Source organism: Carcharhinus amblyrhynchos, chromosome 3 (assembly GCF_965287045.1).
Source record: "Carcharhinus amblyrhynchos chromosome 3, sCarAmb.v2.hapA, whole genome shotgun sequence".
Taxonomy (NCBI): domain Eukaryota; kingdom Metazoa; phylum Chordata; class Chondrichthyes; order Carcharhiniformes; family Carcharhinidae; genus Carcharhinus; species Carcharhinus amblyrhynchos.
The window spans coordinates 137,769,243-137,786,498 of NC_137326.1; the positions used below are offsets into that span (position 1 = coordinate 137,769,243).

At 43.8% G+C, this 17,256-nt stretch overlaps 1 protein-coding gene across 1 annotated transcript; it reads right to left on the minus strand.

Annotated features, from left to right (window-relative positions):
* Positions 1-983: 983 nt before the first annotated feature.
* Positions 984-16,149, minus strand: LOC145341279 (EEF1A lysine methyltransferase 3-like). The gene is made up of 3 exons (XM_080186204.1): positions 15,982-16,149; positions 2,337-2,448; positions 984-1,390 (listed from the first exon to the last, which is right to left on the minus strand). Exons 1-3 carry the CDS (start codon positions 16,147-16,149, stop codon positions 984-986), a joined length of 687 nt encoding a protein of 228 aa, XP_080042330.1.
* Between the last annotated feature and the right edge of the window lie 1,107 nt (positions 16,150-17,256).

Consider the following 17,256-nt stretch of genomic DNA (forward strand, 5'->3'; position numbering starts at 1 on the left):
CTCTAAAGACTCCCCCGCAACGGGCTACAGTTATACCTGAACTTTGCGTTTCAAATGCTAATCCTTTATTTACAGTATTTGACTTCAGTCATCCTGTTTTGATGTTTTTGAGTGTTGGAGCAATTGTTTTAAGTGTGTGTTAATCATTTTTGTCTGGTTGGTTATCAATGGCCTAGAATCTCTGGGGTTTGAACCATAGGTGTGTTATTGATCTCAAAGAGGTTTGAGGGGCCAGGGACGTTTCCTTAATTATGTTAATTTTAGGTGTCTCCATGGGTTGTTTGACTGGTTTAGAAGTGCTGATTTTGATGGGGTGGGGATGTGTTCTTTAACTTAGTTCCTGTAGGTGCCATCCTGTCCAATTTCCCTTATGTGCTAGCCCTCATTTGCATTCAAAAAGCATGCTCTTGCCTACTGGTCCGTGTCTGTTACTTTGTGATTTTAGTGGAGGGCTCTGAGGATAGCTTTAGTTTGCTTCCATTTTGTGTGCCCAATTTCATAAAATTTGTTGTCCGATAACAGCTCCTTTAACCATCAGGGTTCACTGGTGTCTTCACTTTGCTGGTGCCCATCAGGTTACACCTAATACAGCCCTGCATTGAAGTGTGAGCTTCGTTTAAAGCCGGGATCCTAGACTTAATTTATACCCAATACTTTGTGGCCCAGCGGCACAGGACATCACTTCAGGCTTAAATAATCTTTAATAAAACCTTCAGTGCCTCAGTATGGACATCCGGGGATGTGACAGAATGTTCTGCCCTGTATGAATTTTGTGAGAGAAATCAGTAATGTTGGATGTACATGTGAATTGTTGAGTAGAATAATTCTTATTTCCATTTACTGAGCAAAACTTGTAGAGAAACAGCAAAAAATAAAGTAATTTATAACATATGAACCATGAATATAACATATTCAGTGAAAGCGATTTGTTTAAAGATAACATTCAGCGATAGAATGCTCCAATCAAATGTCAAACCACCTTCTCATTCTATCAAATCTCCAGGGGTAGGAGTTTTGCGAACCATTTTGTAAACGTTGATATCTTTGACTTTGTATCTGCAAACAAGTTCAGTTTTAAAATACTGAGACATGATCATGTAGCCGTAACCGACCGTCTGGGCGTAGTCCATCCTGGAGGCGAAGTAAACGACGGTATTTTCGTTGCTGAGGTGTAGAAGAGTCTGTAGAATTAAAGGAATTGCGTCAAATGAATAAATTATATCCGAGCCCAGAATATAGTCATAGTCTGAGGGGAACAGCGTGTGGTCACGACCCCAGGAGAGGGCACAGACTTTGACGCGAGATTTGAAGGAAGAAGGGATATTGAAAGACACATTCCGTTCTATTTGCCTCAGCAGCGTCGGTTGGTCTGTAATGGTGACATCGCCACCTGAAACAAGAAAAATAGATTTATCTCAGTGAGTGATATCTCCAAAAGGGGACACATCATACACTTTGGTCCCCGGTAGCAGAATTTATCTTTCCCCATTTTGCTAAGATTCTGGGGGGTAAGATCACAGCTCTCCAGGTCTCGGCACACGCGGTAAAGAATGATAATAACAGGAATAGCTGGTTAGAAACGTCCCTCATCTCTCATGGACGACTCCCCTCCCATAAACAGCGCTTCTCACATTAACTCACCCACTGTCAATTACTGAAAGTTGATTATACCGGCTGAAGGAGGGGATGTGAAGTGGAGAGACATGAAGAGACGCCAACGGCCACCTGGCGTCTCAGCGCGGCAGCCCGGCGTCAGCAGGACAGGGAGAAGAGTGGCAATGTGCGGTGCGAAGCCAAGCATTGGGAGCAGAGTCAAAGATATCTGGACGTAGGGGCCAAGCCAGAGAAGCAGACGCTGGGAAAAGGAAACGGGATCCATGGGGAAGTGAGGTGATTGCTCAAGAACGCCCCGGCCGCGCTGGTCTAAAAGCCGGGAATTGCCTCCCGACATTGACTGCAAGTCACCTGAAATGTTTTCGAACTCCCGTGTATAAATGTTATTTCAACCATCTCTCTGAATTAAAACTTTATATAACTGCAAGATAACACTCCTTTGTATTCAGCTCTTTGCCATGAAGGCTAACTCTGCATAGGCATTTGTAAGACAAGTTGTGTGCATTGTGCGCTTGTCTTCTTAAATTATTCTCTTCTTTCATAGTTCCTAGCTAGCAAATTTAATCTGATTGATAATCTGAGTGATTGATAATATACTAAGTAGTATTAATAACCCAAACGCCATGCAACCGAGCGCACATTCCTGGTCATTAGTTCCATTCAAGCTTCAGAAAATTATGTTTTTATTGTTCCTGTGGGTACATAAGATGCATTTAACTCACCCAAAAGGGCAACAAGAATGCTCAAAATTCCAGTCCCTGCTCCGAGTTCAATCACTTTCTTATCAGGAAATGTGATTCCCTCTGTCTCAAAGTATTGACACAGAGCAAGAGCCTTTGAAATGAAACAACACATTTCCATGTTACGAATGTTACACAGGGATTCAGCCCCGAAAGAGCGTCATTCAAACAGATGAACATGCAAACATGCAAAGTAGAATCAGGAGTAAATCTTTTCGTCCCGTGACTGTGTTCCAGCATGGCAGATTTGATACGTCGGCACATTTATTCTCCAGTCTACTCCCTATATGTCTTGACTCGTTTCGCAATCAAGAAATTAAAATATTCAATTACCTCGCCTATATTTCACTCTAGGGAGGAGTATTACACTCATGAACAATCTGCTGAGAAAATAACTTGCATTTCTCCATTTTAAATGACAGGTCCCCTAATTTAACCTGTCTCCCCTAGTTCTGAACTGTTCAATAAGGGGAAGTATCCTCTCCACACCTATCTTGTCATTTTCCCTCAGCATTTTACATGTTACACTAAAATATCCTCTCAAATTCTAATGGAGATCGGGCCAACACGTCCAACTTCCATAAGATAACATCCTCATCCCAGGAATCAGTCGAGTGAAACTTTTCCTAACTGTTTCATAGAACATAGAACATAGAACATTACAGCGCAGAACAGGCCCTTCGGCCCACGATGTTGCGCCGACCAGTTACAAAAACAATGACCCACTAGCCTATACCAATCCCTTTTCGTCCATAAACCTATCCAGAGATCTCTTAAACGCCCCCAAACTAGACGCATTTACAACTGCAGCAGGCAGGGCATTCCAATCCTTCACCACCCGCTGGGTAAAGAACCTACCCCTGACATCCGTCCTGTAGCTACCCCCCCTTAATTTAAAGCCATGCCCCCTCGTGCTAGCTTTCTCCATCCGAGGAAAAAGGCTATCACTATCCACCCTATCTAAACCTCTAATCATCTTATATGTTTCAATAAGATCCCCTCTTAGCCGCCTTCTTTCCAACGAAAACAACCCTAAATCCCTCAGTCTCTCCTCATAGGACCTCCCCACCATACCAGGCACCATCCTAGTAAACCTCCTCTGCACCCTCTCCAACGCCTCCACATCCTTCTTGTAATGCGGGGACCAGAACTGCACACAGTACTCCAAGTGCGGCCGCACTAGAGTAGTGTACAGTTGCAACATTACACTGCGACTCCTAAATTCAATCCCCCTACCAATAAACGCCAAGACACCGTACGCCTTCTTAACAACCTTATCTACTTGATTCCCAACTTTCAGGGATCTATGTACACACACACCTAGATCCCTCTGTTCATCCACACTATTCAAAGTCCTCCCGTTAGCCCTATACTCGACACATCTGTTGCTCCTACCAAAGTGAATTACCTCACACTTCTCCACATTAAATTCCATCCGCCACCTCTCGGCCCAGCTCTGCAACCTATCTAAGTCTCCCTGCAGACTATGACACCCTTCCTCACAATCTACCACACCTCCAATTTTGGTGTCATCAGCAAATTTACTAATCCACCCAACTATACCCTCATCCAGATCATTAATAAAAATTACAAACAACAGTGGCCCCAAAACAGATCCCTGAGGCACACCACTCGTAACTGTACTCCATGATGAATATTTACCATCCACCACCACCCTCTGTCTCCTATCTGATAGCCAATTCCTGATCCAACTTCCTAGATTACCCACAATCCCATACATCTGCATTTTCTGCAGAAGCCTACCATGGTGAACCTTATCGAACGCCTTACTAAAATCCATGTATACCACGTCAACTGCCGATGGTGTTTTATCTTTTTTAAAAGTTATGTTCAACTTTCCCTTCCGACCCTTGTTGATTATCAGTCCCCTGCCGTAGATAAAGTTTAGGACCCGCTTTGGGCAGCTTCACAAAGAACCCAACTCTGTGATGACTAAATCTCTCCTTCCTCAAGTTAGGAGAACAAAACTGTGCAACTGACACCAGATATAGTCGCATTAAACCCTCGCCCATTGTTCGCAAAATTTATCTACTTTTAAACTCTATTCCCCTTGCTATAAATTACAAAATTCAATTAACTCAACTAATCTCTTACTGTATCTGCATATTAACTTTTTGTGATTTATCTATTAGGGCCATCAGACTCAATCTGCATTTTTTAATATTTATCTTGCAGATCCTGTCGATGTGAGGAATGATCCTTACTTTGTTGGGCTTTTAAAAGGACATGATCAACATTCTCCCCGATTGCAGGATTAAACTGACAGCAGCTTTAGATGACGGGCGTTGTGCATTTAAAAGTTGTCATCCGAAAGTTGTTCTCAGTGATACCTTACCCTTCCGCGGGTGGCATCGTTGCATTCTTTGCCATTAAAATCACAATTATTATAGCACGAAACTTGGTTATGCACTTTTCTCACATTTGAACAAACGAACAAAATTAGCGTTCATATGATCAGTAGTAATTACGGGGAGTATAGACAATGTAGTTCGGGAGAAACCTTTCTCCATTGGGGAAGAATCAATAACCAGGAGCCATAGAGTTTAGGTAAGGGGCAGGAGGATCAGTGGGGATTTAAGGAAAAACCTTTTCATCCAGAGGGTGCAAGGAATCTGGAACCCAAAGGCTTGGTGGAAGTGGGGACACTTACATTTAAGAAGCATTTTAAATTCACGTACTAATGTCACCAATAGGCATACGTTAACACAGCAATGAAGTTACTGTGCAAATCAGAACAATTAAAAAGAACAAAGAAAATTACAGCACACAAACAGGACCTTCGGCCCTCTTAGCCTGCATCATCCTGCCCCACTGACCTAAAACCCCCTACCCTTCCAGAGACAATATCCCTCTATTCTCATCCTATTCATGTATTTATTAAGATGCCCCTTAAAATCCATTATCATTTCTGCTTCCATTACCTTCCCTGGCGGCGAGTTCGAGGCACCCACTATCATCTGTTTAAAGAACTTGCCTCGTACATCTCCTTTAAAGGCCCCTCGCACCTTAACCCTATACCCCTAGTAATTGACTCTCCCACCCTGGAAAAAAGCTTCTGACTATCCATTCTCTCCATGCCTCTCATAATCTTGTAGAGTTCTATCAGGTCGTCCCTCAATCTCCAGTTGAGGGGCATTCCAGTGAGAATAAGCCATGTTTCCCTAAATTCCCCTCATACCTAATGCCCTCTATACCAGGCAACATACCTGGTAAATCTTTTCTGTACCCTCTCCAAAGCCTCCACATCCTTCTGGTAGTGTGCTAGTCAGAATTGAACACACTAGTCCAAGAGCAGGCTAACTAAGATTCCATAAAGATGCAACATGACTTGCCAATTATTAAGCTGAATACCCTGGCCAATGAAGACAAGCATGCCGCATGCCTTTTTGACTAGTGCTCCCCCAATGATAACACTCTGGTGCCTGTTTGGTTATATTGAGTGAGAATTTAGCATGGCCAATGCACCTAACCAGCATGTCTTTCAGAATGTGGGAGCAAACTGGTGTACCCGGAGGAAATCCAGGCAGACACGGAGAGAATGTACAGATTGTGCTCAGCCAAGCTGGAAATCAAACCTGGGTTCTGGTGCTTTGAAGCAACAGTGCTAACCATTATGCGACCATAGAAGAATGAGGGGAGATCTCATTGAGACGTATAAGATGATGAATGGGATGGATAGGATAGAGGTGGAGAGACTCTTCCCGCTCAAAAAAGACAGTAGGACTAGGGGGCACAGCCTCAAGATAAAGGGGGGGGGGCGGTTTAGAACAGAGTTGAGGAGGAAGTTCTTCACTCAAAGGGTGGTGAATCTCTGGAATTCTCTGCCCGTTGAAGTGGTGGAGGCTGCCTCGCTAAATATTTTTAAGACGCGGGTTGATGGGTTTTTGATAAGAGAGGGGATTAAGGGTTATGGGGAGAGGGCGGGAAAGTGGAACTGAGCCACGACAGATCAGCCATGATCTTATTGAATGGCGGGGCAGGCTCGAAGGGCTAGATGGCCTACTCCTGCTCCTATTTCTTATGTTCTTATGTTCTTATGCCACCCTCAAATTTCCTCAAATCACCTCCAAATTTACTGCCAGTTATCTTAATTATATTCCCTTGGTTATTGACCCCTCCACTGAGAGGGCAAGTTTCTCCCTAGCTATCATATCTATGTACTCTTAGGTTTGTACATCTCAATCACTTTCCCTTCAGCCTTCTCTGTTCTAAGAAAAACCATATCAGCCTAACCAGCTTCTGTTCACAGCTGAAAATCTCAGACAAAATCCTGGTGAAGCTCCTCTCCAGCATTTCAGATGCAAACACACGTTTTCTATAGTGTGGTGAGCAAAACTGTATGCGATAATCTAGCTGGGGTCTAACAAGCATTTTCATATAGATTTGTGATAACCTCCATGCTTCTAAATTCTGTGCCTCGGCTAATAAAGGCCAGAATCCATACCCCTTCTGAATCTATCCTGCTGCCTTTGGGATCTTAGGATTTGCACTCCAATGTTCTTTCTCCTCCTAGCATTCTATAGCTCATTGTCCATTCCCTTGCCTTGCTTGCCGTTCCAAAATGCAATACCTTACAATTATCAGCGTTATATTCCATTTGGCTCTTCTCTATCCATCTATGCAGCTCATCTATATCATCCTAGCTAACAAGAAAAAAAAAGCTAGCCATACTATGTCTTTCTCTGACTGATATGATGTAAAGGATAGTGTACTATAGAAATCAGTGGTGAAGCCTCAAAGTTTTGTAATTTATCTAAATGATTTGATGAAAGGACATAAATTATGGTTGCTAAATTTGCTAGGTAGAAATGTATATTATGGAGAGGTCATAATGTGGAGAGGAGGCAATGGGGCTTAGATAAGTTCAGTGAGTGGACAAAAATCTGGCAAATGGTATGTAAGGTAGACAAGTTGGAAATTGTCCATTTTGGCAGAAGGAAAAATAATCTAGCTTATTATTAAAATGTGACAGATTATGGAGTTCTGAGTTGTAATCAGGGATCTAGCTGTCCTTGTACAACAATTAGAAAAGGCAAGGATGCAAGTCCAACAGGCAATTGGGAAAACTAATCTAATATTGTTCATTGTGACACAGATTGAATATAAACATGGGAGATTGCAAATGTACGGGGCACCAGTGCATGTGGAGAACTGTGTATGGACCAGCCAGTCTGGCCAAACTGGACTGAACTGGACAGAAGTCATGGGCCAATGGACCAAAGTCATGGGCTGGCTGGACTGAAGTCGTGGGCCTAGTGGATTGGACCGAAGACACAGGCCAACCAGACTGCACCAAAGTCATGGGCTGACTGGACCGAAGTTGGAGGCCGGCTGGACTGGACTGAAGTTGTGGGCTGGTGGGCCAGACCGAAAGTCGCAGGCTGGTTGGACCTAAGTCATGGGCCTGGTGGATCGGACAAAAGTCACGGGCCAGTCACATTGGAGATAATGCGCGGAAACCTGAGGTGCGGGCTGGTCAGTTTGCACTAAGCTGTGGGACGGTCAGCTGGGATCTAAGGTGCAGGCCAGTCAGACCAGACCTATGGCGTGAGTTGGTCAGACCATAAGAAAGGCACGGGCCAGTTGGATGTGACCTAAGGCTCAGGTCATTTGGATTGGAAGTAAGTCGCAGTATTCATTTTCTTACCTAACGAAAGGCATAAATGCATTAGAAGCAGTACATAGATGGTTTGCTAAACTAATACAGAGAATAGGCACATTATCCTCAGGAAATATTGGATAGGCTGGTTGTATCCATTGGAGTTTATAAGAGAAAAAGGCAACTTGATTGAAGCAAGTCTGGCAGGAACCCTGGGTAACAAAGCATGTTGAGATTTTGGTCAAGAAAAGGAAGGAGGCATGGCTCAGATACAAGCAGCTGGAGTCAAGGGATTTCTTGGAAGTGGACAAGGAATATAGCGATATACTCAAGAAGGAAACAAAAGGGCATGAGATAGCTTTGGCTGTGAGGATTAACGTGAACCCAAAGGAATTCTTTAAGTATATTAGAGGAAAAAGAATAACTAGAGAGAGAATAGGACCCCTCAAGGACCAAAGTGGACACATATGTGTGGAACTGCAGGGGATGGTCACGATTAGAACATAGAACATAGAACATTACAGCGCAGAACAGGCCCTTCGGCCCACGATGTTGCGCCGACCAGTTAAAAAAACAATGACCCTCTAACCTAAACCAATCCCTTTTCGTCCATAAACCTATCCACGGATCTCTTAAACGCCCCCAAACTAGGCGCATTTACAACCTCAGCAGGCAGGGCATTCCAATCCCTCACCACCCTCTGGGTAAAGAACCTACCCCTGACATCCGTCCTATAACTACCCCCCCTTAATTTAAAGCCATGCCCCCTCGTGCTAGCTTTCTCCATCCGAAGAAAAAGGCTATCACTGTCCACCCTATCTAAACCCCTAATCATCTTATATGTTTCAATAAGATCCCCTCTTAGCCGCCTTCTTTCCAGCGCAAACATAGAACATAGAACATAGAACATTACAGCGCAGAACAGGCCCTTCGGCCCACGATGTTGCGCCGACCAGTTACAAAAACAATGGCCCACTAGCCTATACCAATCCCTTTTCGTCCATAAACCTATCCAGAGATCTCTTAAACGCCCCCAAACTAGACGCATTTACAACTGCAGCAGGCAGGGCATTCCAATCCCTCACCACCCGCTGGGTAAAGAACCTACCCCTGACATCCATCCTGTAGCTACCCCCCCTTAATTTAAAGCCATGCCCCCTCGTGCTAGCTTTCTCCATCCGAGGAAAAAGGCTATCACTATCCACCCTATCTAAACCTCTAATTATCTTATATGTTTCAATAAGATCCCCTCTTAGCCGCCTTCTTTCCAACGAAAACAACCCTAGATCCCTCAGTCTCTCCTCATAGGACCTCCCCACCATACCAGGCAACATCCTAGTAAACCTCCTCTGCACCCTCTCCAACGCCTCCACATCCTTCTTGTAATGCGGGGACCAGAACTGCACACAGTACTCCAAGTGCGGCCGCACTAGAGTAGTGTACAGTTGCAACATTACACTGCGACTCCTAAATTCAATCCCCCTACCAATAAACGCCAAGACACCGTACGCCTTCTTGACAACCTTATCTACTTGATTCCCAACTTTCAGGGATCTATGTACACACACACCTAGATCCCTCTGTTCATCCACACTATTCAAAGTCCTCCCATTAGCCCTATACTCGACACATCTGTTGCTCCTACCAAAGTGAATTACCTCACACTTCTCCGCATTAAATTCCATCCGCCACCTCTCGGCCCAGCTCTGCAACCTATCTAAGTCTCCCTGCAGACTATGACACCCTTCCTCACAATCTACCACACCTCCAACTTTGGTGTCATCAGCAAATTTACTAATCCACCCAACTATACCCTCATCCAGATCATTAATAAAAATTACAAACAACAGTGGCCCCAAAACAGATCCCTGAGGCACACCACTCGTAACTGCACTCCATGATGAATATTTACCATCCACCACCACCCTCTGTCTCCTATCTGATAGCCAATTCCTGATCCAACTTCCTAGATTACCCACAATCCCATACATCTGCATTTTCTGCAGAAGCCTACCATGGTGAACCTTATCGAACGCCTTACTAAAATCCATGTATACCACGTCAACTGCCTTACCCCCATCCACCTCTTTGGTCACCTTCTCAAAAAACTCAATAAGGTTAGTAAGGCACGACCTACCCGCTACAAAACCATGCTGACTATTTCTAATCAATTCATTTCTAATCAAACAACCCCAAATCCCTCAGTCTCTCCTCATAGGACCTCCCCTCCATACCAGGCAACATCCTGGTAAACCTCCTCTGCACCCTCTCCAAAGCCTCCACATTCTTCCTGTAATGTGGGGACCAGAACTGCACACAGTACTCCAAGTGCGGCCGCACCAGAGTTGTGTACAGTTGCAACATGACGCTGCGACTCCTAAATTCAATCCCCCTACCAATGAATTCTCAATGAATATTTCTCCTTTGTGTTTATTGTGGATAAAAACATGGTGACATGGGAACCTGGGAAATCTAGTGGCAATATATTGGACACAGTTCACATTACAGTACAGGAGGCAATGGACATCTTAAAATGTATGAAGATGGATAAATCTGCTGGCCCTCACCAGGTATATCCAAGAATATTGTGCGAGGCTAGAGAAGAAATTGCATAAGCTCGGGCTCAAATAGCTGCATCACTTATAGCCATGGGTGAGGTGCCAGAGATTGTAGGGTAGTAAATGATGTGCATTTATTCAAGAAGGGCTACAAAGATAAACCTGGGAATTATAGGTGATGAAGCTTAATATCTTTGATGGGTAATTTACCAGTGTGTGTTCTGAGGGATCGGCTATGCAGGCATTTGGAAAGAAAGGGTTTGATCAGGAGTCGTCAGCATGGCTTTGTGTGTGGGAGAACATGCCTTAAACATTTGTTGGAGTTCTTTGATAAAGTGACCAGGAAGCTTGATGAGGGCTGGGGGAGGGGGTGGTGGTTGACATAGTCTGTATGGACTTCAGTAAGCCCTTTGATAAAGTTCCACATGGTTCGCTGCTCTGAAAGGCCAATGCATATGGAATCTAGGGACAGCTGGCAAATGCACTTGGTTTGATGGTAGGAAGAAAGGGGTAATGGTGGAAGAATGTTCATCTGACTGAAAGCCTGTAAGTAGTGGTGTGCCTCAGCAGTCGGTGTTGTGTCCACTGTTGCATGTTATTTATATCAACAATTTGGATGAGAATGTACAAGGCATGATCATTACATTTGCACATGACACTAAAATAGATGGTAATGTGGACAGTGAGGAATGTTATCAAAAATTGCAGCAGGATATTGATCAGCTGGGGAAGTGGGCTGAGTAATGGCAAATGGAGTTCAACACTGATAAGTGTGAGGTGTTGCATTTTGGAAAGACAAATCAAGGTAGGAATTTCATGGTGAATGGTAGGACCTTAGTGATTATCGTGGAACAGAGGGACCTTGGATTACAGGTGCATGGTTCTCTAAAGGTTGATTCACATGTAGATAGGTCAGTGACGAAAGTTTTTTGGCATGCTGGCCTTCATCAGTCAGGGCATTGAGTATAGAAGTTGGGAAGTTATGTTGCAATTGTGTAGGATGTTGGTGAGGTCCCACCTGGTGAATTCTTTTGGTCGCTATGCTATTGGAAAGGTGTTACTAAACTGGACAGAGTGCAGAAGTGATTTACAAGAACGTTGTCAGGACTCAAGTGACTGAATTAAAGGGAGAGATTGAATAGGATAGGTCTTGATCCTTTGGACTGAGACTGAGGGATAATCTTATAGAGATGTATAATATCATGAGAGGCATGGATAGGGTGAATTAACTCAGTCTTTTTTCTCAGGGTTGGGGAATCAAGAACTAGTGGGCATGGGTTTAAGTTAAGAGGTGAAAGAATTAATGGAAGCAACTTTTTACACAGAGGTGGAACGTATGTGGAATGAGCTACTGGAGGATGTGCTTGAGGCAAGTACATTGACAACACTTAAAAGGCATTTGAACAAATTCATGGCTAGGAAAGGTTTAGAGGGATATGGGCCAAATACAGCCAGATGGGATTATCTTACATGGGTATTTCGTTGAAATACAAAGAACAAAGAACAATACAGCACAGGAACAGGACCTTCGGCTCTCCAAGCCTGCGCCGCTCATGAGCCCAACTAAACCTTTTGTTTGTATCCCTCTATTCCCAGTCTGTTCATGTGGCCATCTAGATAAGTCTTAAACAATCCCAGCATGTCTGCCTCAACCACCTTGCTTGGCAGTGCATTCCAGGACCCCACCACCCTCTGTATAAAATACATTCCCCTGGCATCTGTGTTGAACCTTGCCCCCCTCACCTTGAACTTGTGACCCCTTGTGTTCGTCACCTCTGACCTGGGAAAAAGCTTCCCACTGTTCCCCCTATCTATGCCCTTCATAATGTTATGCATCGCTATTAGCTCGCCCCTCATTCTCCTTTCCAGGGAGAACAACCCCATTTACCCAATCTCTCCTCATAGCTAAGACCCTCCATACCAGGCAACATCCTGGTAAACCTTTTCTGTACTCTCTCCAAAGCCTCCACGTCCTTCCGGTAGTGTGGAGACCAGAACTGGATGCAATATTCCAAATGTGGCCTAACCAAAATTCTATATAGCTGCAACATCATATGCCAACTTTTATACTCTATGTCCCGTCCTATAAAGGCAAGCATGCCAAATGCCTTCTTTACCACCCTCTCCACCTAAGCTGCCACCTTTAAAGATCTGCGGAATTGCACACCCACGTCCCTCTGTGTGTTTATAGCCCTGATGGTTCTGCCACTTATTGTATAGCCACCCCTACATTAGATCTACCAAAATGCATTACTTTGCATTTATCTGGATTAAATTCCATCTGCCATCTCTCCACCCAATTTTCCAGCCTATCTATATCCTGCTGTATTCTCTGACGATGTTCATCACTATCCACAACTCCAGTAATCTTCGTGCCATCCACAAACTTACTGATCACATCAGCTACATCTTCTTCCAAATAATTTTTATATATCACAAACAGCAGAGGTCCCAATACAGAGCCCTGCAGAACACCACTAGTCACAGACCTCCAACTGGAAAAAGACCCCTCCACTGCTACCTTCTGTCTTCTATGGCCAAGCCAGATCTCCACCCATCTAGCTAGCTCACCTTTTACCCCGTGAGATTTAACCTTTTGCACCAACCTGCCATGAGGGACCTTGTCAAACACTACTAAAATCCATATAGACAACATCCACGGCCCTTCCCTCATCAGTTGTTTTTGTCACCTCCTCATAAAACTCAACCAAATTTGTGAGGCACGACCTCCCTCATCCAAAACCATGCTGTCAATTGCTAATGAGATTTTTCAGTTCTAAATGTGCATATATCCTATCTCTAAGAACCTTCTCCAACAATTTCCCTACCACAGACGTCAAGCTCACTGGCCTATAATTATCCGGGTCATCCTTGCTACCTTTCTTAAATAATGGGACTACATTTGCTATCCAAATGGACCAGGTTCGGCTGAAGAGCACTTCTCTGTGCCATTGACTCTATGATTCCATGATTCTATATCCTTAAGGGTCTTGCCAGGGTGTATCTGAATCGGATGCTTCCTCTTGTGGGAAATTCCAGCAGTAGATGTCACTATTAAAAAAAGTGTTACCTCTTTAAGACACAATGAGATTATTTTATCTCAGGAGGTAGCGAATTTTGGAATTCTGTTCCTAAACAGGCCGTTCATGCAGAGTCTTTGAATATTTTCAAGGCAGACATTGATAGATTCTACATTCTTACTGAATGGCAGCTCAGGCAGCAGTCAGCCCTTTGGTTCCTCCTGCTATTAATTCCTCTTTTCGGATGTAATCATGAGTGCTGGTTGCGAGTTATGAAAGAAGTTTGGAGGGATTTGTAACAATCGATTTGGAATTATGTTGAAACATTACCTGGCAATAAAAGGTGAGAAAAGAAAAGAAAATGACGCAGGCCGACTTGAGGGAAATGTGATTTCAAACTTAATGCCAGAAACTTGATTGCTTGGAGGTTTAATAAACTTTCAGCTAAATTTGGAAGGGTAGGTATTTAATAAGAATATCATTTCACAGGAATATTAAATATCTTTTATTCATTCGTGGGATATGGACATTGATGGCTGGCCAGCATTTATTGCCCATCCTAGTTCAGGGGGCAGTTGAGAGCTAACCACATTGCTGCGGCTCTGGAGTCACATGTAGGCCAGAACAGGTAAGGACGGCAGGTTTCCTTTCCTAAAGGACATTAGTGACCAAAATGGGTATTTTTTTCCAACAGTTGACAATGGTTTCATGGTCATCAGCAGATTTTTTTTTTCCAGGTATTTTTTAATTAATTCAAATTCCACTATTCAAACCCAGATCCCAAGAACATTGGCTGAGTTTCTGGATTTACTGGTCTAGCCATAACACCTCTAGGACACTTATACTTGATATTGGAACTTAGATATTTTTAGATGGGTTGAATGATCCTTTAGTCTGTGTAGCACTTATGTTGTCAATAGACATTCTTCCGGTCCTGTTTTGGAATCATGCACTGTTGTAATGTGCTTCAAACATGATCATACCAATCTGGGCCACATGATAACCAGGTAGTGGCAAGTTGTTCCACTGAAAGGGAATATTGAAGGAGTTCTTGTAGGATTTTAAGCTTGGACAAGCTATAGGATACAATGAAAGGGACGAGCCAAGCTTAATTGGATATTTCTATCAAACAGGAAATGATTGTAGTTGACTGAATAGTCTCTTCCCTGTTGTGTCCAGTTTTTAATGAAAAACAGTTCTAAAGGATTATATCTGTGTTAACTTGCCACTGTGAGTTCATTCCTCAACTAGGCTTGTACGCGTTAAGAGTTTAGAAGAATGAGGGGAAATCTCATTGAGACATATAAGATGATGAATGGGATGGATAGGATAGAGGTGGAGAGGCTCTTCCCGCTCAGAAAGGACAGTAGGACTAGAGGGCACAGCCTCAAGATAAAGGGGGGTGGGGGGGCGGTTTAGAACGGAGTTGAGGAGGAACTTCTTCACTCAAAGGGTGGTGAATCTCTGGAATTGTCTGCCTGTTGAAGTGGTGGAGGCTGCCTTGCTAAATATATTTAAGACGCGGGTTGATAGGTTTTTACATAAGAACATAAGAAATAGGAGCAGGAGTAGGCCATCTGGCCCTTCGAGCCTGCCCCGCCATTCAATAAGATCATGGCTGATCTGTCGTGGCTCAGTTCCACTTTCCCGCCCTCTCCCCATAACCCTTAATCCCCCCTCTTATCAAAAACCCATCAACCCGCTTCTTGAAAATATTTAGCGAGGCAGCCTCCACCACTTCAACGGGTAGAGAATTCCAGAGATTCACCACCCTTTGAGTGAAGAAGTTCCTCCTCAACTCCGTTCTAAAACGCCCCCCCTTTATCTTGAGGCTGTGCCACCTAGTCCTAGTGTCTTTTTTGAGCGGGAAGAGTCTCTCCACCTCTATCCTATCCATCCCATTCATCATCTTATACGTCTCAATGAGATCTCCCCTCATTCTTCTAAACTCCAACAAGTACAAGCCTAGTTTATTCAGCCTCTCCTCATAGCTCAACCCCCTCAACTCTGGTATCAGCCTAGTAAACCTCCTCTGCACTCCCTCCAAGGCCAAAATATCTTTGCGCAGGTGCGGCGCCCAAAACTGCACACAGTACTGCAGCTAGGCAAGGGGATTAAGGGTTATGGGGAGAGGGCGGGAAGGTGGAACTGAGACACCACAGATCAGCCATGATCTTATTGAATGGCGGGGCAGGCTCGAAGGGCTAGATGGCCTACTCCTGCTCCTATTTCTTATGTTCTTATGTTCCAGCCGCTCTCTTTCCACCCCTTCCACAATCTGCTGGTGAATTATTTACTTTCGAGACAAACCAAACTCGTATTCTCTACCAGGTAAAAATAGCCTGGGAAGATTAATACCATGATCGATGCGCCCCATTGATTCTTGTTCAATCAGCACATTTGGCAAAAAGAAAGCGCTGTGAACTTACAGCATCCCAGACCGTGGTTCCAAATCCTAGTGTAGATAATGGACACACGCCGATTTCTAAATGGAAACCGCAGACGAGGTAGTAGTTTTTCCTTGTGAAATCACAGTCATTGTGGATACGTTTATGAGAGGTTCTTTCCATCAGTTCTCTTACGTTCGTTTCGGACATCTGGATTCTCCTGGGTTCCTGACGGGCAAACTTGAGAGGCGCAGTCCGTTCTCTTCACTTGATTATTTCTATGCAAAAGAAAATGAGAGTTTTGAATTGGAGCATGTGGAAACGTCATTTGTTCTTTTCAGAAGGTCAAAGACGCAATAATCAAAATGTAGATACATTAAAATAGAAATTTCGCGTGGACGTTAACTGAAAATTCTCCGTGTCTGTTACAGCCTCCAAATTCACAGCATTGAACAGGATGGAGATGACCGTCGCGCGAGTCGGATGGCAAGTGATTCATTTGATGGTGTATGTCTTCTCCAACTGTCCAAACGACAGTTCAATGCATTGGCTCAACTGAAGAATGAAAAGTAACATTGAATATGTGAACCGCAGAACAGCCAGTTGATACAATTGTAATATGTGGGAAGTATAAATGTTCCAAAGAAACTGGTACATTTTGGTCTAAACGGGACGCCTCCTTCTGCCGTGAATAAATGATATTGTTGCAAGAAACAAACAAAACCATTTATCAATCCATAACAGAACTTACATTCAGTAATGGACAAATTAAAAATGCTGACCTTGCTGTGCTGGAACTGCTTCACGTTTTCCTGGACTTCCTGCCTATTAGTTATACCCTATAAAGTGGGCACGAATTTCCTTTCTGGCTGTGCACTCTCTCCTGTGTTGTGATCAGGTCATCACTGTATGTCTATCTACCAGGACCATCCTTGCGGATGCTCTATAGTGACTCCAGTCGCAGCTCTGAAACATGAATTCGTTTAACTGCAGCTGGAGTCACTTCCAGCACACGTTGTCAGCCTGGACACTGAACCTCTCACTGACATCCTACATCGCACAGGAAGCTGAGTTGTTTTGCCATCATTTATCCTGAAACTACATTGATTGATTATTCTAGTTGATTAAATTGGATAATGAGGAGGTAATATCAAAGCGGATGAAATTATTGAGTTACCTCGTGGGGGCGGGGAGTGGGGAAATCAAAATGAACCGAAATAATTATTACAATCGCATGGCGAGATATATGGAAATAAGATCGATATGCCAAAATGCATGATGTAGATATAGGAAATGCTGTTTCAATTAAGCATCATA

Bases quoted from the DNA above. Each gene is read 5' to 3' on its own strand.
- LOC145341279 (XM_080186204.1), bottom strand. From the start codon at position 16,149: ATGTCCGAAACGAACGTAAGAGAACTGATGGAAAGAACCTCTCATAAA. The intron at 2,449-15,981 runs GTAAGTTCACAG...TTCATTTCAAAG, and splicing joins GAACCACGGTCTGGGATGCT to GCTCTTGCTCTGTGTCAATA. The intron at 1,391-2,336 runs GTGAGTTAAATG...TTCTTGTTTCAG, and splicing joins CATTCTTGTTGCCCTTTTGG to GTGGCGATGTCACCATTACA.